This window comes from Condylostylus longicornis, unplaced genomic scaffold, assembly GCF_029603195.1.
Source record: "Condylostylus longicornis isolate FDR11 unplaced genomic scaffold, ASM2960319v2 ptg000030l, whole genome shotgun sequence".
Lineage (NCBI taxonomy): Eukaryota > Metazoa > Arthropoda > Insecta > Diptera > Dolichopodidae > Condylostylus > Condylostylus longicornis.
The window spans coordinates 6,824,040-6,848,040 of record NW_026577999.1 but is presented as its reverse complement, the minus strand read 5'-3'; the positions used below and the strand labels follow the sequence as shown (position 1 = coordinate 6,848,040).

General features: G+C 21.8%; 1 protein-coding gene across 5 annotated transcripts in view; it reads left to right on the top strand.

Moving 5' to 3' along the window:
* LOC129607846 (TBC1 domain family member 4) overlaps nucleotides 1-24,001 on the top strand; it is a 50,363-nt gene that overhangs the window by 12,393 nt on the left and 13,969 nt on the right. Inside the window, exons 1-2 of one of the 5 annotated variants that reach the window (XM_055519057.1) lie at nucleotides 6,631-6,861; nucleotides 11,014-11,353. The exons of 3 other annotated variants lie outside the window; for them this stretch is intronic. In XM_055519057.1, coding sequence (XP_055375032.1) covers nucleotides 11,273-11,353 — 81 coding nt within the window. In that variant the 5' untranslated portion in view covers nucleotides 6,631-6,861; nucleotides 11,014-11,272. Of the gene's footprint in view, nucleotides 1-6,630; nucleotides 6,862-11,013; nucleotides 11,354-11,577; nucleotides 11,709-24,001 lie in introns of those variants that run through there. One more of the 5 variants, XM_055519059.1, reaches the window with a different exon arrangement.

Below are 24,001 nucleotides of genomic sequence, written 5' to 3'. Positions count from 1 at the left end.
AATTAAATTTTTACACCTTGATGAATTTTTTATTATTGAAAAAAGGTCATTGAATTTTATTCAAATTTTAGCAAAAAAAAAATTTACAAATGAAGGTTTCATAAGTTTTTGAAATATTATGCTACTATATTTTTCCTTTTTTTTTGCATAAATTTATTTTTGTTCGTATTGTGTACGTTAAACATAGTATAAATTATAAAGTTTAATATTTTATTATAAATTTGCAGTAAATTTATATTTTTTCAATTTCCTGGCACAGTCTTTAAGTATGTTAAAAAAAAGTTCTTAATTGATGTTTGCTTCTTTCTTAAAAAAACTTTAACTTTCTTGAAATTCATTTCATTTCAGAATAAATTTCAAGTTAAAATAACTTCCTTATTGTAAAAACTGCGTTAACCAAGAATTCAAAACGAATCTACACTGCGTTACCCATACCGTTTTAATTAGACAGGAGGAAGCGGGGAACGCTTTCGCACAATGCCGTATTGCATGGTGGTGATTCCATTTGACTCATTTTATGTTTTTCAGTCATAAATTGCTTTTTATTTGTTATTTCTGTATCAATTGTAATAACATTGATTATACATTATATTCCATAATGTAAACACAAATTAACTCTGCAAAACTTTTTAAGCTGCAGTATTTAAGTAACAATAATAAAGTTTGAGGGCTACTCAAAGTCTGTTTAAAAATTGATATTCTTACAATCTAAAACCTAAAGGTTATCTTGGACGTTGTAAATTTTTAAAATCTAATACCGGACTTCTGGGAACTTATGATGAGATTTTGTATACTATTGCATATAGTTTTAGAAATTATCAAGAAGTCACAAAATTAGTTCTTCAATTTATTATTCTTTGTATTTAAAAAAATATGAATACTTCTTAACTTTAAAATATTAGTACTCGTATCTGTATAAGTTGAAAAGAATTCGTGACTATAGCGGTTTTATACTTAACACAAACTAGTAGCAAATTAACAGTAATGATGAATAATAATGATGATAGTATAGTAATAATTAAAGATTCATTAGCTACGTATTTTGCTTTTTAATGCTACTATTGTTGCCATTTTTTTTTTTTGTTAAATTTTCACCTTTCTTTTCTCTGATTTTACTTTTACTTTAACTCTTTTCAAAATTTTCGTGTTGTATTTAAAGCAAAAAAAAAAAAAATCGTGTTTCCACATATAAAAAAAAAACTTTCGATTTCAAATGTTTTAAATTTTTAATGCGGTATTTTCGTAATCTTTTGAGCATGAAAGTTTTTGGTTAATTTTTGAAGCGCAAAAAAATAAAAATAATTTTGACTGTACAGATATATGACCATGTAGACTATTAAATATCAATAAGCAAGCGTTCATTGATTCCAATTATACGAATTACCGGTTATATACGAATTAAATTAAATTCTCAGCAAACTTTTTACACTAAAGAAATATTTTCTCAAATTCAAAATTTCTATCGCTAAAAAAAAAGATTCTCTGTGAGATTCTATAGAAACATTTCTAAAAATTAGGCCCAATTAAGTACCAAGTTACGGAAACGAACATTTTGTGTTTGTTTACCAACTTTCATGTAACGGCAGGTCTGATTTCCGAAATTCTTAAGTAAATTTGTAGATGCCTTTTCCAATGTTATCCCACTATAATAACATTTTTGATGAGTAACCCTGTGAGGCTCAATGAATGAAAAGAACTTGCTATATGTTTATTTCTTGATTTCTCTGAAACAGTCTAGGCTTTGAAAATATTAATGTTGCAATTTAATTGCGAAATTGTAAATATAAAAAATTTATAAAAAATACTCACATATTTTAATTTATTATCACTTAAGTACCTAACAAAAGTAACCATGTACATTTTTCATAAAAGAAGTTTAAGAAGAAAGTTTCGAAAAACTTTTTAAAGAAAAAAAAAATTTCTTTCTATTTAAAAATTAATCAATTAAAATCAATTTAATTTTTTTCAATTCTTAAAATGAGAGAAGACAGGAATTTAATGCTTGAATTGGTACACAAAATAAATAGCCGTATCTAAAAGGTTAATTTTTCTTATTTTTTGCTTTTTTAAGAACAAGTGCTGTAAATATTTACTTTTTTTTTTTTTTGAAAAATCCGGTTTTTTGTTTATTGAATTAAAAGTTAAAATAATTTCGTTTTAACAAAAAATATATGTGCTTTTTAAAAAAATACTGCTTAAGTCTCTCTGTTTAAGAGCTCTGTTAATGAACTAAAAATTCTTATACAATATTGCGTAATGCCTTTCAGATTTGCGTAAATTCAATTGACGACTGATATAAATTAGTTGTATATACATACATACATACATAACGCTCATTTGCTGCAACTATATACATACATATTTATTTATACATAAATAAGTATTTAAAAAATTTCATAGCGGCGTTCGTCTAACATAATAACAGTCTAAAAATAACAGTAATGAAGTGTTTTTATATTTATTTGATAAATATCTGTTATACATACATACGTATATTTATTTCAGTTTTACATGATTTTAATTAAAAGTAATTTTCTTGTAATTTTCAAGATTTTCGAACATGTACCTACAACAAGATATGTTTATTTAACCCTGTAATGCAAAAGACTAATTATAAGCGGATTGAATATTTTCTAAGGTAAATTGCTGTTTTAAAAAATTTACAGTTATGTTAAAACAGATTCTAAACTGGTAGTATGTATATAAGTATAGACTTACTTAATGAAAATAATGGGAAATTAAAAAAAAACATTGTTCACTCGAGGGTTAATGCTTTTATTTTTTTTTTAAGCAATAATTTATTTTTTCATAAAATTATTCATAATTTTTATATTGTTAAATTATTGTAATACTAATAATTATTGGATTCGATGAGTTGGAAAGTTCAAATTTCATTTTAGCTCATAGCATTTAAAATTTTTGTAATCAAACCCATGTGATGCATAAAATGCTCATGAAAGTAAAACCGAATACAGGTATCAAAAAAATTTAGTTTATAACTGTTTATATTATGTGTATATATGTATATATGTATGTGTCATTTATGCCCTGAAACTACTTTTTCATAAATTGAAACTAAATACTTAATGAATTGAAAATTATTTTTTTTAAGTAAAATTTCAACTCATTAATTAATTTTACAATAATCTTCACATACTTGAAAAGTATGCAAAATTTTTCAGTTGTCACAAATGACAGATATAAGTTGTTATAAGTTGTTTTGTATGTACATATACAAAATTTATAAAATTTGCTGCCAAAGCTGTCAAATATAAGCAAAATAGCTGTCAAAGTTTTTTTTCAAAATGTATTCAATGAGTTTTAACAATCATGAAACTATTAGAATAATCGTGTAAAATGTTATACATCTAGTTTTAAGATTTTCCAAATTTGATTTGAGCTTGATTTAGTTTTTAAACTCAATATTCTAGTGTTAATGTTCTCAAATTCAAACTGTTTGAAATAATTAAAAATTTTTTAAATACATCACCTAAATATTAAAACTCTAATACATGTCTAATAATAAAATTATAAAACAAGTTAAATTTTATATTTATAAAATATTATTAAAAAAAAAACCGAGATGTTTTTATTTTAACTAAATTTAAAACACAAAAAAATTTTAGGACAATTAATTTTTTAAATATATTTTATTAAACACCCGATTATAATAAGATATAACTGCTTAAAACTGGAATTTCTCTAATATTATTTCTTCGAAAACGTCGTGAACGACGTAGTGAACCTCCAATTGAAATTTTTATTACTTATGGAGCTTTAATTTTTTATTAATTTTATATGAATAAATTATACGGAATGCTTTTCTGTGTATTTTTTTTTTTAATTTTATTTTTTTGTATTATTTAAATTTTTATACATAATATAATTATGTATGTAAGTAAATATGTATGTACATAGCTTATTGAACATGAATTAAACAAAAAATAAAATTTATTTAATGTAATAAACAAAATAAATTATTTATATACCCATTATCATAGATATTTATTAATCTGTATGATATAGGTAATGGTCACATATTTATTTTATGTCAAAAAATTTAGAAGAAGCATATGTGCTTATGTTCTGATTAAATCAGAATATTCTTTAAAATAGAATCGTTTTTGAAATATTTTAATTTATAGACAATTGTGAGCCTTTATTTATGATATAGTTGTGCGTTTGTTGGAGATTTAACGTATAGTTTTATGACAGATCTTACATATATAAATTATGTAAACACCATGTGTTATTACTGTAAATAATGTCTGATGTGTAAATGTTACTTTAATGTCTTTGAGAGTGGAAAAAAAATTTTGTTTTAATAAAAATATTTTTTAAAATTTTAATGTTAATTTTAATAATTTAGTTAGAACACAATAAAGCTACAAAATATTCTCATTTATAATTTTTTATTTTGATTTGATTTTGAACAAAGATTTCAAGAAATGATTGACTATTCGTTTGCATTTTTATTTGCAAGGGATCGAATTTATTAAATACAAAAAACTTTTAGTGCAATTTAGGTTCACAGGACTTGCAAGCAATTTTAAAACCAAAAAAAAATGCCTATTCATGTCTGTATTTATAAAATGTTTGTGATTATTTTATTTATTGAAATTTAAAAGAGTTTTGCTAAAATTTATTTAATTTTAATTTTTCGCATTATTTCCCATATAAAATTCATAGAGTGCATAAAAAGAGAAATACATACGTACGTCACTACTCTTATTTTACTTGTATATATTATATTTTATGTCCTTGAGAATAATTTTACGCTTTGTACACAAAAAAAAAGAATTATAATTTTATTTTACAGGAACTTTTAAATATTTTTAAATAATTTAATATCAATATACAAATGTATATCGAATATAATATGTAATGTACATAATATTATATTGTTGCATGTAGATGTTTGTATGCTCTTACTTATAAAATACTTGAAAAATATCACGGTAATTCTATATGTATTTTAATTGAAAAATACTGAAATAAAAAAAAAATTCTCCTCTTATTCTTATTTATATAAAATAATAATATTTCATATTTTACTTTACTAATTTTTATTTTAGATCTCATTGTCACACTTTAAAATTGTAAATTTTTATATTTTTGATATTCCAGTGATGTATTCAGGTATAATTAAGTCACAAAGCTCTTATTATTGTTTCATGCATTTTTGTTTGATTATGGTTTTTTTGAAATATATGAATGAATGTTCGATCGGCGAATTCAATATTATATATATTGGGGAATATACACTTCCTTTAAATATTATTTTATTTTATTTAAAATTTGTTGATTACATTAAACTATATTGTTAAATTGTATGGAGTACAACTATACATATTTTAATATTGTAATTTGTTATTTTTATTTTTACAAAATCTGTAAAAGTTGTAGAAAAACCCCTGCATAAACTTTTGTCACAATAAATATAAAAACTGCTTTATATGCACACACGCTTATGTACTAAAATATAAGTAATTGTATATATATTCAAATAACATATACGAGTACATATTTGTTTGTAGTTCATTTAATTTATATACATACAAGTGTATGAAATGCAATTATATTCAGTGGTGAATTTCGGATATTTTGCAATTTTAAAACCATTTGTTTCAATGGTCAGTGGTAAATCTTGGAGAGTTTGCTATTTTCAAACTGTTTATTTCCGTGTTCTTTTGAGAGTTTACAATTTTCAAACAATTTCAATCAGAATAAAAATAAAAAATCATTGAATTTTAATTAAATTTTAAAAAATATGGTATGTATACCAAAAAATTAATTAATTTAATTTAATTTTTAAGAAATTGTATCGTAAAATTTCAAACAACTTTTCGTAGAATTAATATTAGTTTATGGGACAGTCATGGTTTTTTTTATAGAGAACTCCAATTATTGACTTTTTATATTGAAATTAAAATTGCAACAAATCTCAGACTCATGCCGGATTATTATTGATATTCTTAATTCTCTCATTGAGAGTATTGGTTTTTTCACACTTCAGGGAGAGATTAAAATTTGATATGATTTCGAGTTGTCAGAGCGCACTATGATGTGATGGAAAATTTGTGTAACTCAAAAGCCCTCATTTTAAGAACGACGTGACGTTAAAAATCACTTAAGAACAACATGAGCTATAGAGCTTATTCTGTCATTTAATTATTTTCTAAATTTGAAGTTATTAGTTATTAGTAAAATTTTATTAGTTCACCACTGTATATATTTATATATTTTTTTTTATATTGATGCTCATTTTATAAGAAATTGGCTAAGAAAAATTAAAAAGAACAATAATAATAAGAACGGAACGAAGAATGTTTTTTTTATAAAAAAAAAAAAAAATTATAAATTTGTTTATTGAAAATTTCAATAAGAATCAATTGACTTTGTTTTTACAAAAACACAAAATTTCATTTTCTATTTTAATTTTTTTTTATTTTTTTTTTTTTCTTTTTAATTTTAGTATTTTATAGTATACGTTGACGTTTTTTTTTTTATGTATTTGAGTATGTAACAAAATTTTTATTTTTTTTTTCTTATTTCATTGTGAATTTTATATTAAATTTAGTTCAGTTTATACTTTTCTAATTAACGGTTGACATTGGGTAATTTACCGCCCTTTACACACAGTTTATTTATTTTTTCTTTTGCTACTACACTTACTTTTAAAAATAAAATAAAAAAGTCGAGATAACAAAGAAATCGAAAAATAATATTGAAAATTTAAAATTGTTTTGTTATAATTTAAATGAATTGTTATAAAAAGAAATTAAAAAGAAAAAAATCAAATTACAAATCAATTGAGAATTATTAAAAAAAAAGAAGAGAAAATTAATTGAATTGTAAAAAGTAATAATCGAAAACATAAGATAAAAGTGAAACAAAATAAAGAGAAAGGAATAGAAAAAATAAATATTAAATGATCATATGATACATACGTATATATATTTACATGTGTTCATATATAATTTTTGTGAAATAATACCAAATTGTGATATAATCGATCACAAGTCAAAATGATGATAATTTTTATTTAAATAATTTTTATTTTATATAATAAAAAAATTCTAAAATTATAATAGTATGTAATAATGTAAAAATATATATGTAAGACATTTACAAAATATTTAATGAAATTCAAATTTTTGCGAATTTTTGCCATGTTCTTGTCACGTTCTCATCTATATTTAATGTCAGTATGCGGCGCGGCATTTTCTTTTCTTAAAATAAAGCGCACTCAATTTTTTTAGAATTTTAAATTTTAAAAATGTTAATTTTAATCAGGATAATTGTGATTTAAAATATATATATATATATATTTTACTATTTTTTATGAAATGTTTAGTGAATTTATGATCAAACTATAAGTACAGTGATATTCAATTTCGAACAACTAATAATGACACGGCGTCTCAGAAGTGTTTTAAAATTTTCAAAGATGAATAGCTTACATATGACTCCCCACACTTTTATGTCTTAACAGGTCTTAATACTATGCTATACAACTAATAGGAAGTTATAAAAAGTGAAAATAATGTATAGGCTTTTTAGAAAAAGAAATATTTTGACGCATGCCAATATTTGCGAATTAAACATACGAATCTTATTTTAAATTTATTTAATTAAAAGAAAAATGTGATATATAGATATCTAAATTTTTAGGGTCAATCATAGTTCTATTTAATTTTTTATTATAAATTTTTAAAAGTACATTCACATTTTAAATATTTTTAATATTTTTATTCTTAAGACGGCAATGAAATCCTTTCATGTATGCAAGTTTGAGAAACAATGATTAAAATTTAAATTTTTTTCTTGTTTGTTTGTTTGTATGCAATATCTACTATTCGAATTTTTATTTTTTTTTTATTTTTTATAATATCAGCTGGTTCTATTTATAAACAAAATTTTATTTTGTCATTTTTGTTGTTTTGGTATCTTTGCACTTGGAATTTTAGTAAAAGTTTTTTTTTATATTATAGTTAATTAAGGCAAAAAAAATATACTTAAAGTAAAATATTTAAAATATTTTAAAATAAATTTTTGAATTTTTTAATCAAAAATTTAAATATGTATAGTAAAATTTTATCTTTTAGGTTAATAATTAATGGCTTAAAAAAATTTAAAGTCTTCTAACTATAAGATAAATGCCATATATTTATCTATTAGCCCACCAGGCTGATAGTCCAAAGTATTCCGAAGTAATTTACTTATATGGCATTATAAGAAATCAGTTCGTTATCGTTTCAATACCAAATCCTACATATGTATGTATGTTCGTTTAAATAATTGGTCTGCCACATCACAAACTGATGATTGTATTGTAATCCGGGAGAACTAAGATTTTATTCCGAAAAATATTTGAATAATATTATTTAATTTTATTTTATTACTTAAAAGTCTGATGAATCACCAATTTTTGAAAATTAAAAATAAAAATTTATTTATAAAAAAATTAAAACCTAATATTACTTACTTATATATAGAAAATTCTTGTAATTTATTTACCATAATTAACTTTTACTTAAATAATAATATATACCTACATATATACATATGTATGTATAGAAAATACTATCATTTATATTGCTTTGCCTTATTCATATATAAATTATTTAAAAAAATTTCATGTGCTTGTTTTAAATTTTATTTAAAATTTTTTATAGTTTTTGTTTCACAAATTAAATTTTTAATTTAATTTTTATTTTTACACCCGCTAATAAGTCATATGTACATACTGGTGTATATTCCATTTAACGCAACATATAACATCGTGAATTAAATAATTCCAAAAGTATATCATAGTCTTGCTTACTAGCGATTTTTAATTCTAAGCCTATAGTAATAACCGTCCCTCTTTCTACCCATTCGACTGTTTGTTTTTGAAACATTTGTTTCGATATCGAGAGTTAGATATACCTATAAAATTGTATAATTTAAAATATTGCACGAAATTTAGCATTGTAAATAAGCCGCGTGAGGTTCAATTTCGGTACTAAATCAATATTAACTTTTTACATTTATATGGGACATAAAAATATTAATATATGTATGTATGAATGTACAATATGAACTTTTAGTTTGATTATACCAGATTTAAGAATAACATACTTAAAGGGTTGCTTACAATTTCACAAAAATTATCAAAAACTTGTTAATTAAAATTAATTATGCTTATATTTTTTTTATAATTTGTATATAAAATTTCTTAATTTATTATATTAATAATCTTATTTATTGTTCAATAATCTTTTCATACAAAGATTTAAATATATATGCAAATTGCTTAAAGTATATTAAACACGTTTTTCTTGATTTTGTGTTTTTTTTTTGTTTAATTTTATAAAATCCCACAAAAAATTATAAACACAAAACAATAAAGAAAAAATGTGGAAAAAAAAAGCACTTCAGTTGTGAAATCGGTTGTCCAAAGTTTATGCATAAATTAAAATGTTTGAGAAATTCAAAAATATAAAAAAAATTTATTTGTGAAAATAATTTAAAAAGATATTTTAAAAGTTATGATTTCCTTTTAAGTTTTTATATTTTAATATAGAAAAAAATTCATAAACTGCAGTGAATTTCCTTCAATACATAAAAGACAGAAGTATATTTTTCCTAAGCTCTGTAATTATTTTTTTAATGTTATACTTTGGAGACCTACCTTTCTGTTATATTTGTTTGAATTGTTATTAAAGAAATTATCAAGAATAATAAGATTTATACTCGTATGAATTAGAAAAATACAATTGTTGGTTTTTTTTTGTCAAGACTATCGAAAATTTTTCATATGTTTTGTTTAATTTAATCAAAAATTGATTTACATTTGATCTATCTATGTAGCTGTCTGTCTGTTTAAGTTGAATTCAATTCTCGTCAAAAAAAAAAGAAGTTATTTGATATTAAAATTCTGCTTTAATCTGAAATTAAAATGAAATATTCTACTTAAATGCCATTAATTTATAAAAAAAAACAATTAGGTAAATTTTTTTTTTCCAGTGTATTATTATCTTTTGTATTAATTTTAATAGCTTTTGTAAATATTTCAATAAATTGCCATTTTAAGTCTTTAATTCATAATTAATTTTCCGCTATATATATGTAAGTCCGGACAAGATTTTGTATTTTTTGTGAGACGTCACAGTAAGCCGTTTAGACTGAAAAGATCCGGTGTGCTCATTGACATTCCAACCTTTGATATTTAATGTATAGATTATATTTAGAAATAAATTACAATTTGGTACGAGTATTAACAAAAAAATTATATAGTATTTTTTTTTATATCAAACATGTTTGACAATATTTAATTCAAACATAATAATAATTAATTAATAATATTAAATTTAATAATATTTATAAAAGTCTTATACTTATTACATTTAATTTTCAAGTATATTTTTAAAGTTCTCCGTAATTTTATATTTTTTAAAATTTTTTAAGATTAAATACTTAATTTAAATTTTTTACAAGTTTTTGTATAATATATTTTCTTTGAAAAATACCTTATGCAACACAATTATAACAAGTATACGTACGTATGTATAGGTATGAATGCGAGTTCATTGAAAATATAAATAATAAAATATTGTGGTATAAAAAATAAAAATTAATAAAAAATTTAATTTTATTTTTTAAATACAAATGCATTATTTATTTTTAAATTAAATGTAAAAATACACAATATAAAATATAAAAAGTAATATAAAAATATTAATAATAGCAAAACTTCATATACAGTGCGACATTATATGTAGAACACCAATATATTATTATAAATATACATATGCATGGATGTGTGTGTGCATATCCATACATACATTTACGCGTATTTAAAAAAATATTATGCAAAAAAAAAAACGTATATAAGTTGGCACCAACCGTGTTATTTTTCAACAAAATTGTTTTTGTTTTTGTTTTCTTAACTTTGTTGTTATCTTTCCGCTTCCTTTTTTCTTATTTTTTTTATTATTATTATTATTTTATATACACTTTAAATATTAGCATTTTAACAGGAATAAAATAATAACAAAAGAATAATAAAAGACAAAAGTAATTTTATAAAAAACTTTTTATAAAAAAGAAAAAATAAGAATTTAAAAAAGAGTGAAAAAAAATAATAATAAAGAAAAAACAATAACAAAAAAAAAAACTTAAATTCAATATTCAACAAATATTTATAAATTTTTATTAAAAGGAAATTTAAAAATATCCTTTATTATTATTATTGGTGAATTTTTTTTTTCTCAACATCGTCACAATAATGTTTACAATACCTTTTCATCGGGACAACATTTTAGTATCATCGTTGAGTGATGCTTCAGCCTTGAATAAAAGCAGAGCAGTATGTAGAAAAAAAGCATAGCAAAAAATAAAATGAAGAATTGTTTTTGTGTTTTTTTTTTCTTGTTTTTCTTCTTCTCTTGTTTTCCAATGTGCTTTTACATTTTTATTGTAGTTATTTTTATTTTTTAAATATGCATACACTTATTAACCTTTTGAATTTTGAACTAAAATATTGTGTGCTTTTATAATAATCTAATTTAACAGTGTAATTTATAAATTATATGTAAAATAATAACAGTTAATATACTCAATGTTATAATATAATAAAATTTCTATAATATTGTGAAGCAAACGCCACAAGTATGTAATTTTAAATGAAATATAAATAAATAAAAAATATAGTTGCTGAAAATGTATGTATGTATTTGTGTAATAAAATAACCTAACAGATATTTTTTAAATTTAATATAAAATCTAGATTTTGTATCAAAATTAATATCCTTTTGTTTTAAATTAGTATGAAGCTATATATTCTCTTTATACCATTCAATATTTTTGTTTATTATTCTTTAAAATAATACAATTTTAAAAATAATAATTTTACGGTAGGCTCGTCTAAAAATAAAAAATTTTACGGCTATCTAGTAAACTCTGACGTAAGAAACTAGTTATCTACAATACCATGCACCACTAGCCCTATTATCCTCTAAGGAGAGAAATAAGATAATAAAAAATAATAATTTGTTTCTGTTGGAATTAGTGTCTGAGTTTCTAATAAAAAAAATAAATCAAAATAAAATTGTGATATACTAATGATAAAATTGATTGTATTTAGTAAGTGAAAGTGCCTTACTATTTATATAGACATATAGGATGAGATGTGCATTTTTACTTAAAATATTTTCATGTATATATATAGCATTAAGTAAATATAAAAAGCTATTAAAGAAATTTTGAATTTCATCAATAATTTAAATTAGCAAAAAGTAATTCAAATAGTCATAAGTGAAATATACATACATACATATTTTATATGATTATTTACGTATATTTACATGTGTTGCAATAAATTTAAATATGCTTAAATAATTTGGTTAAATTAAAAAGATATTGTTGCCAGGAATGTTATAGTCATAATGCATCATAATTAATATACTTGTTGCTATTTAAAAAATTTTGTGAAAAATTTAAATAATATTAAATTTGACAGTTCACAAGTTTGACATTTATATTATTAGGAAATTTGACAGAATTATTGAAGGTTGTAAATTTTTTAACCTGACCCTTTCCAATTTATTGTGATTCTATTGAAGAAAGAAATTTAAATTTAAATTTTATACCCTGATTTATAGTAAAAACCTTTTTCAATTTTATTTTTAACCACTTATTAATAAAAATTTATTTAAATAAATCGTCTAATAAGTTCTAAATGTACAAAAATTAAAAAAGAAAAATTTATATTGTGATTAACAACGAAAAAACATGTGATCATGTTTTGTAATTACATATACGCAAATTCTTGATTAACGAAAGAATTTACACGAATATATCTGTGCACGTACACACACATATGAAATCAAATATTTTGCATATACAACTACATATAATTTTCGGCTAAAAATGTATGTATGTTAATGTAAATATATACATGTGTATACAAGTGTGAAATAACCAAATAATTTACTGACATTGAAAATCATTTGCCAAGTATATTCACGCCAAACTTTCTTAAAAATATAAACATTTTACAGAACTGCAAATGTAAAGATAAATATGTATTCGCATATGTAAAAATATAAAATAAGCATATAACATACACGAAATGTAATAAATTCTTACATTATAAAAAACATCGTGCCAGACTAAATATAAAAGATATTATTTAAATATAAAAAAGAATATTTTATTAATAGCAAAATTTCTTTCTTTTTCATTTTAATAATTTAGGAAAATGAAAAACATTATTTTACATTGCATACTTTTAGGTGCATTGTAGTTGTTTTTCATTTTCAAATTGATTTATAAGCGAACATATTTAAATGAATGCATATGAAAATGACTTAAAGTAATTTTATATATTTGTGATATAAAATTTATTTAAGTATATTAAATTATTTAGGGAAATTAAGTTCTGTATCAATCAGTTAATACTTAATTTGTATGAACGCGTTCGGTAAATTATAGTGTGAACGATCGATTTCGCTGTCAATTTGTTTTAATTTAAAAATACAAGAAATACAAGGAACGAAAGTTGTACGACTATCCTACATGATTTAACATTGACTTTATTGATTTTACATAATTTATATGCCAAAAATTTTTTAGCTACAGCTAAAGTAATAGAATCAAAAATGAAATTTCAAAATCAAAGGTCGTTTGAATTTCTTTTTTTTTTTTATTTAAAGTTTTTATCGTAAACTCGTTAAAAACATATTAAGAATAATTAAATAAATGACCTATCTCACTTCTCTACACGGAGAAATTAAAAAATTTTATAATAAAACTTGGTTAATAACATGTGATTTAATTTTTATATTTAAAATAATAAAAATATTTTGCATTTTTATTATTTAATATAATATAGTTAAATTTAAATCATTTGTTTTATAGTGTAATTTTAACTTTTGTATATATTTTATGATTTCAGCTCAAACTCATATTCTTAATGTATACAATAGTATAAAATAGTTTTAATAATATAGTATATTTATATTTAAATGCTAACCTGTGATGTTTAGGATCTATAGGACACCATTAAGTTTATTTCAAAAGAAGAAAATTTTAGATTTCATTCAAATCTTGTAAAAGTTGAATTTGCAATTTAAATATTCTTTTGAAAAGTTTCTGTACATAAACAAGGAAAATAAGTAAATTATAAATTTTAATGAATTTTTTAATATTTTTTGTTTTTGAAGTAAAAGCACCAATAAATTTTTTGTATTCCAAAAATACTTTGTAAGTTAATTGTGTTTTAATTGTCGCAATGTGTCTGAAGAACGGCAATTTGTTTAATCAAGGCGACAGCAAATTGTTGACAAATTTTTTCTCCCTCTTTTTGCGAAAGTAAAAGTTTTACAACGTGCCACAATTTAAACTGTTGTGTAATAAATGAAATAAAATGAAATAAAATGTTAGAGGAAACACAAAATTAATAAAACACTTTTTACTTAAATTAATAATTAAATTATGGGTTTGTTAATCTACAAAAATTAAAAAAATTATAAACAAGAATTAAAGTCGTTCAGATTGAATTGTTTTTTTTTTTTTTTAATTATATAGTGAAATTTAACCCCTCTAATAATATTTAATGTGAGTAACTATCCAATAAACATTATAGAAGAAAAAAAAAATTTAATTAACATTTTAAATAAACTTTTTTACCTAACAGTTCATTTTTTTAATAAATTTAATTACATAAGAATAGCAAGTTATTTGAAAAAGTTTCAAATTAAATTTAATAAAATCTTTCAAATTCCTATACATAGCAAAAAAAAATTATTAACAGAGAAAAATATTAAATTTTTTTTTTATTTTAATTGAAATATTTTTTTTTTTTATAAATAAGTTATAAATGTCATATACTAATTTAAATAAGTATAATAGATTATTTATAAATATGTTATTAATTTTAATTTTATATTATTACAAAATCATTAAAAACGTGTTTCATAAGTGCCTGTGATGGTATTAAGTTTGAAAAAAAAACGTGTTGCAAATATATTAAATTTAATATTTATAGATTTAATTTTGAAAAAAAATTGCAATTTTTATTAATTTTATACACTTACGTATATATGCATACATTAATTTGAAATCATTTTAGTTACATTTACTAAATTTTGACAGGAAATAATATAATAATTATTTGAAATTTTGAATTAGGTTCATAATATCCCTGCTTTCGGCAGGGGTAATCAAAATGAACGCAATTTGATAGCTATCAAGTTTTTAGTAGGCAAACAAAAAAGACTGATGAATTTTCCGAGGTCGTTGCCATTTTGGTTTTTAAATGTTAAATTTCTTTACATTGTGTTCGCCAACATCAAATGACAATTAACGTGATTTGACACATCGAATAACGATCATTTTGACTATACCGCAAGCAGCTTATAAAGCAACTATACTTAGTTATAATTAGTGGAATCTGATTATGTATTTAAATAAATTCTATATATCTAGTTTTTACTCAGATATTTTAACAGAAAATGGTATTGATAAAGTTTTTTGAAACGTGTACTTATGTTGTTTTTGTTTTTGATTAAAGTATTTATTTTAGTAATAAATATACAATATACACTCGTTTTCGAGGTACAGCCTGCTGAAAAAAATCTGTTTCATAAATTGTAATAAATTCGGAGTAATGCAAAATTTTTTCAACGGGCTGTAAAACGAGTCCCCTTCGTATTAAAAAATGAAATATACTTGTACGTATATCGGGGTTAAATTATAGGAGATTTCAGTAGTTTTTGTTTCCAACTGCAATAAAAATCTATAATTCTTTCGATGCAATGAATGAAAGCTAAAAATAATTATTATTTGTTTATTTTTTCATAATAGTAATAAAAATAATAATAAAATAATAGTAATAAAAATAATAATAGTTATAATAATTTTCTTTCCCTTATACGAGTACATAATATTTTCTGTACTACAATGTAAATTTTTAAAACAATAAAAGGAAATTATAAAGTTATTATTTTTTTTTATAAATTGCTCAAATATTTTTTGTTAACTTTTATTATTATTTCTTTGAAGTATTTATTTATAAAAAAAATAAACTAAAAGAATTTTTCAAAATAAAAACTTTGACATTGATACTTTTTGTTGTTATTATTAGTAACTATATGTATACATATATATTTATACATATACATACATGTATATATATCATATCAATTTATAATTTTTGAAACTGTATATATACTGTTATATTATCATTGATTCAACAAGTAAAATCTCTTTGTATACAATATTATTATTACCTTATTAATAAAATAAAATGAATACTCGTAATATTAAACTTAAAGAAAAAAAATGTAATAATCAATATTCTACATGGAATCTTTGCGTGCCCATATATTTTCCTATGTTCATTTAAATCAATTAATGGTAGAATAGATTAACACCATTCACCTCTATAACCTTTATTAACTTTAATATTCATTCATACATGAAAAGTTGGTACATATGTATATATGCATGTATAAGGTGATAAAATATGTACATAATTTATTTACATAAGGAATGTCTATTTCTACAATAGTGGAATTCATAATTATTTTAATGCATAAAAAGGTTAACTTTAATTTTTATTTTTCTGTTTTACATTTCATAAATTTGAATTAAAACCAAAATTAATGATATTAATATTTAAAGATAGAGATAATGACTTATAAAGAATGCGTGTCCTAAAATGTGCGTTTAAGAGATCAGTTTTTTTGCATATTCAAAGCTTGCAAATTAAAAGTGTAGTTTAAAATATTCATACATTCATATGTACGCATACATGTAATATTTTTATTGCAAAACGTCATGATTATATTTGAATATAGAGTGAATTCAAATTTAATTATTTTGAGGAAAAATTAAATACATACTTGAATTAAATAATAATTTTATTATTAACATCCAGAATTCCATAAATTTTTTTTAATAATTCACAGATTTTATAATAAACAGAGTAGTTCATTTCTCTGATATTTCATAAAAATTTAAATTAACAATTTCAACAATTAATACAAGCTTTCAAAACTTTCCTTTTAAAAATTTATCTAACATTTATTTGACACGATACAAATAAATACGAACATCAAATACAACGTTGCCTGATTTATCTTAAAATAATAATTTGACAGTGACACTAAATAACCTTAGAATAACCTATTCCATTATACCGTTAATTATATAACAAATTTTGAATAATTATGGTGAACACTTATGTATGTATTAAAAGATCGTAGTAGTTATGGCTATACCATGTGTACACAAAGTTAATTAATGGAGAAATAATGTTCTCAATTTTGAAAGAAATTTTTGTTTTTATGTTAAACCCAGGTACATAGCTTAAAACACAATATTGTATTGCTATTTAATTTTAAATAAAAACACTTGTACTTCAAAGAATTTTTAAACAAAATTTTGCAATAAATTAATTTCATTGTTCATTTTATTCAGTAAATCAACAAAAATTATCGCATTGCAATACTAATTAACAATTCATGGTGTTTTGTGACAAGAGTTAACGAAATGTTAAAAAATGTTATTATTTTGTAGGTATGTACATAATTTTAAAATATTAACGAGATAATTTTGTAATTCTTATGTCATATCAAATATTCAAGAATAAGAAAAATTTTAGTTTGGAAGGTTAATATTTGTTATCTTGCAAACTAAATTTTTTTATATTAATGTAAAAATTTAGTCAACATGTTGAGTCAACTTTTTCAAATATGAGGTTATGAGAATTAGCAATTAGTCTAAAAACAAAAACATCTTTTTTGGATAGGCTTGAATAATAAAAGTTTTGCCGTACATTTGATTCTCTGTTAGTACGCTACGATTTTATATTATGTATAATGTATAAATTTCATTTTGTGATATATTGTTACGCGTTGACGTGATATAAAACAAAATTTCTACTCTTAGTCATTGGATTTTCTAATTTTCGAAAGGTATATGAATGATAATAACGTAATTGTTCACTTGGTCCCTAATTATATGCAATTTTTTTAAATTTTAATTTTTTCTTTATTATTATAAAAACCACAACATAATTGCATTTAAATACATTTTAGCATTAAATTGTCCTTATTAAGATTTTAATTAAAATTACAATAAAGAGTTAGCAGAAATAATGAAAATTCAATTAGGTTATTTCAAAATTTTCCATTATTAATTTATATTTCAGTATTATACTGCCAGTTTTGGTGCAGTAAATTATATAATTAATTTATGTTACATTAAAATTTCAAACTCCTAATACAAAGAATATAAATCACATCAATTCCAAAAATAATAGCGTTTTCCTCTATTCTAAAATTATTATTTTTTCTATAAGAAATTGAAATCAAATTTTTTTATTTTCAATTTGTAGTACAAAAAAATTAAATAAGCGGGCAGGAAATTGATTTATAATATTATATTGTATACCACTTTAAAGAATTAGTTTTAAAATTTAAAAGTTTTAATGTACATTATTATTTAAGTACATAAGAACTAACAAGGTTATTATGTATTGAAAATTTCTATAAATACAATATTCTCATTTATATACGCACATGCATATACATATATGTATAAGTAAAATTTTATAGTTAATACGTTTGCAAAATAAATTTTAAAATAAGTGAAAATTTTCTACATAACATTTCTGAGAAAAAAATTAAAATATTATGTGCGCATTTTGTTTCTATTTTCTTAATATTAAATTTTAAATATTGGCGTGTACTTAAATAATTAGAAAGATTTTCGCTGAAAAGCATTATACATATTTTATTTTGTTATACACATAAAAAAAATAGTATAATTTTTCTATGATATATAAAATATTTATATATGTGTTTATGTATATATGCACGTGCTTTATTTTTAATAATGGAAAATTATGTATGTATAAACCAAAATTGATTTAAAATTATATTTGTTTTCTATAACAATAATTTGTAGATGTAAACTAGAAAATTCTATTGAAATTAATAATTTGCGTACGGCATTATTAAGAATATTAAAAGGTTAAAGCAATCTTGTACAAATTTTAATTTCCATTAAATTATTCCTTATTTGGAACTATTCAATATCTTAAACTAATAACAAAAATGTTTGACAAAATTACTAAATGAATAAATTCATTTAGTATTGTCATATTTTATTTAATATACATATTACAGTACCTCATATTAAGAGGTATAAACAATTCTGGCACAGAATCATGATGCTATTAAGTTGATTGTATAAATTTGCCGAAGATTATCTAAAGATTACTCAATTATTTCGAAATCAAATAAATTGTACACTCATTTTGAAAATTAAATAAGAAAACAATAAAAAATTTTGTCGTTTGAAGGCTTATGTATACGAGTATGTATGCAAATAATCCAAAAATCTATTTATTTAACAAAAAACAGAAATGTTTTCCTTTTCTATTTAAAATGACAATATAGGAAATTTGTAATATAACTTTTTTTGTTTTCATTTTTAAAATTAAAAATTTTTGCCTATCATCCCTCTATTTCCGTCATTCTCTATTTATATAATCCGCTAAAACAAATAATAATACTTTGTATGTATTGTATAGTACATTGTAAAGTTATTTAGAAAAAATATATGTAAGTAAGTATAACAACAATGTGTCATATTTCAGTGATAAATTATTAGAATGTAGAAACTACGATACAAATGCTCCAGAGAATTGAGAAACAAAGATAGAAATGAATATTTATAATATAAAGGAATCTTTTTTTTTTTTCGTTGTCATGTCTCTCTTGTTTTACTCCATCTATCTAGTGGAGTGATAAAATTTAATATGGTATAAAATGAAGTTTAAATGAAAACTGAAAAAGAAAAAATAAATATAAAATCAAACCTTTGAAATCTTGAAAAACAATATAAATTTATAATTTTGGAATGGTAAATCGATTTTCAATTACATACATACACATATTTTGAATTATATAATCTGAGGAATGAGATTGTACTGTTTTAAAGATAGAAGAAATTTTTGGCTAAAGAACTGTTATCAAAGAAATGATAAATTATATAAACACTTGTTATTTTTCTCTTCCTAATAATCGATAATAATATTTGACTATTAGTGTAGTGATTTTGGCACTTTCCCTTCAAGTTAAGAATCTTGAACTCCAACTGCGTTTAGGCAGTGCAACAGTTTTTTCAACATTGTAAAATTTAATAGTAAAAAATTAAAGTAAAAATAATTACCATTTATGTATATCCTAAATATCCCATGTGATATTCCATAAACGAAGTTGACCATGAACCTCAATATAAAATATACTATGTAATATTAAAATATATGTAAAAATATATTATGTATCTGTGTAAAAAGACACAACCCATCAAAGATTAAAATATACTACCAAAAAGCTAAGAAAACCGCGCACATGCACAATAATAACAAAAATTGTGACCTGTGATAATAATGTAGGCGTTGAGAATAGGCTGGCCATGAACATGATAAAATCTCAAAATGTCACAAGAAACTAAAATTTTGTGAGGCAACGCGACAGTTCGAATAATAATTTTCCCAATATTGAAATAAAATTGATAACAAGAATATGTAAATGCAGTTTAGATTTTAATTTTAACGTTTTAAATTTCGCTTTCATTTATAAAACGTAAAAGAAAACATATTCTAACTACGTAATTTTTTCATATTCAAGTGACAGTGTTAGACTGAGTGGTATCACAATGAAAAATTTATTATTATTGATTTCTAATTTAAAAAAAAATCAATTGAATATCATGGGAATTCGCATTAATTTTTTTTTTTTTATTTAAGATAAATACTTGAACTTATTTATTGTATTTATTGTAATTCAGTTTTCATTTTAGGTTGAATTGAGTTTTGTCCCTCTAAAGTATCTTAAATAATATAATAAAATATAATATGTATGCATGATTAATCATAATACAAAAGTAAATCACATATACTGCCTTATCGTAGAACAACTAAATTTTAGTCATATTTATTTATATGTTATTTTGGCTGTTTAGAGCAGAACTATCCAAAATCCATAATTCGCAAAATAATTTTTTTATCAATATCCTACGTTAGTCGCACGCTGAACGCAAAAGTGTATGTAGACGCAGGATTGCCATCTAAATGTTTTTTTCTGGCATTAGACAGGGCGGATTTCAGTTTTGCGGAGGCTTGACATTTCCTCATCGGATGTTTAGTGGAGGATAGGTGTATTGTGGAAACGTATCAATGGACCTTCTACTGACCTAGTACTGGGTGGCAGTGTTTAGGATGCATCACCGCTCTCTCTAACTAACTTTTTATCGTCTAACGCTGTAGTTTTTTCTCCTGAACAATTTGCAAATTGTAACTTGGGATAGTTCTGCTCTAGGCAGGTGGCTTGTGTTTTTAAAAACAACAAAAATTAATGTATATATGCTGATAATTAAAAAGTATTTAATTTTTTCATAATAAAAATAAAAAAAAAAATCATTTGATTGATATTTTAATTTTTGTGATTTTGATAATTACAATGCGCATTTATTTGTAAATTATTTACAGAGCTCTAAACATATTTATTTTACGTTATTCAATTTAGTGATTAAGTAAAGTCATTCTTGGATAATTTACTTGATGTCATATTCATTTCATATACGTAATTTGTTTTAATATTCATAATTACTGGTAGGTGGATGAAAATATTTGACAAATTGCAAATTTAATAATGAAACAAAAACTTTTAAAAATAAAGAATGTCAGCAAATTATAAAATTGCAACTGAAAAATCTAAACAATGAGAATTTAATAATTAAATGTTGGAAAATGGCATGATAATTATCATTCGTATTCTGTTATTCACATTAGTGACGTGATAAAGAAAGTCTATCTACATTTCGTCACCTCAAATATGCTTTTCCGGTAGCCGTCCCTGTAGAAGCGATAAAAAATGTTTTTAAGTGAGTAGCCTGACAAGATGTCATTCAAGAAATTTGGTACATGAGTATGTAATTAAATATTAATATTTTTAATTAAAAGAAAACCTTCAGGGAGAGTAAGACGGACCAGGACAACATTTTCAAATATTTTGCAATCAATTAGTTTTAAAATTTAAATATTTTTTTTAACGTAATAATCGAAAATCATCAAAATGACTGAATTATTAGCTCTATCTCAAGTTGAATTAAATAAGTGTAAACATTTTCTGTAAATGGTTAACTATTAACTATATGTAAATTTTATGTTTACATTTAAATATAATACCCTTATATCTTTATATTTATATTATGTACATACATACATATGTTCTCAAGAAATTCAATATACAACACATTACAAAAACATTAAAATTAAAAAAAAAATTGTCAACAAGAATTCGATAATTTTCAATCGAATTTTTATTTCGAAATGTTTACGTTGCAGTATAAAAAATTTGGTAAACAATACCAATGAAAATAAACTTACTTAAGTAAAGTTTTCGATTTTTAAAAAGGTTAAAAAACCTAAACCAATTTCTCATATAAAAGTAACCTTGAACAGAAAAAAAAAAATTGTTGACATTGAATTTTTTTTTGTATTTTTCTTATTGAATAGAATTTGGAATAATTTTTTCGATTTTAATTTTGAACTATTGATTTTATGAATTTATTGAATCACCCGCATGTAATTTCCGGTGTGAAATGAACATTCTATAATTAATCGGTAATCATTTCTAAAATACTGGTTTATCAACTTTTATAGGTTAAATTAAATAAATAAAATGAATAATTAATTTGATTGAAGTAGAAGGCAATAAAACCAAATGTAAAACAAAAGTCTTTGTCCCCTACTCATAATTTAGAGTTGATTTGAATTAGTAGTTACGGTCCTTTCAATCTCAGTTCACTTTTGAATGTTCCTTAATTTTTTTTTTTTGCAAAATATTAAAATTTACGAGTATATTATTTAAATTATAAGGTATATGATATTTTAAATACAAATAAAAATCAGGCATATCAGTCATATCAACCATGAGCGTATGATAAATTGGAACACGACCTCTATTTTCAGTATGCAGTGCAGTTTTTATTTAATAAACAATAATGTAAATGAAAATAAACCAATAAATTTCAACGTTTTAATAAAAAAAAAAATTAAAATTTCATTTGTTGATGGAAAAAATAAGTTAAAAATAAAAAAATATAATTAAAATATAAGAAATATAAAATGAAGTCATCAGTCGTGCACTGTGCAGTTATTTTTGCTTAAATTCGAATTGGAAAAAATTTGTTTAAAAACCTAAGAAAAAGTAGTTGAATAAACACCAAGACGTGGTAAAACTTAAAATGTAAAAACAATTTTAGTCACTATATCATTTATTTTATTAAATTAAAAATTATTGGAACTTGAAATTGACTAAATAAATAAATTAAAAAAAAAAAAAAATTTTTCACTCAAAGTCTAACAGACTAAAATGACAAATGCACGATTTTTCTATAAAATCTGTTTTTTTTTTTTACTTTTTACTTTTCTTATACGTGTATGCAATTTGTTTTTGATTAATTAAAATTCTATTTGTTACATAAGAAGAACTCAAGATATCAAATTAATGAAATAATCGATATTTTGTTTGCCAAACGGAATGAAGTAGCAAAATGAGAGTTGACATGACGTGTAGTTTATGTTTTGTTCATGCCTTTACTTTTAATCCTAATTATGTTAGATTTTTTTTATTAAACTTTTCTTATTAATAACAATTTTTTTTTATTTTTCCAATTGTTGTCTTTTAAATGAAAACATAAAATTGTAATTTTCGCATTTTAAAGTCTGCAACATACCTACTTACTTAAAAATTATTTTTTTTTATTTCAATTTCATTTGTTATTTATTTATAAGCTCCTACCGTTTTGTCTACCTCTTGCTTATATTGATTATTACCGAAAACGTGAGAAAAATATAATGAAATTTTTTTTAAAAAAATTTTTAATTGTTTAATTTATAACGTAAATAAGTATAAATTTCTTTTTCAATTCATTT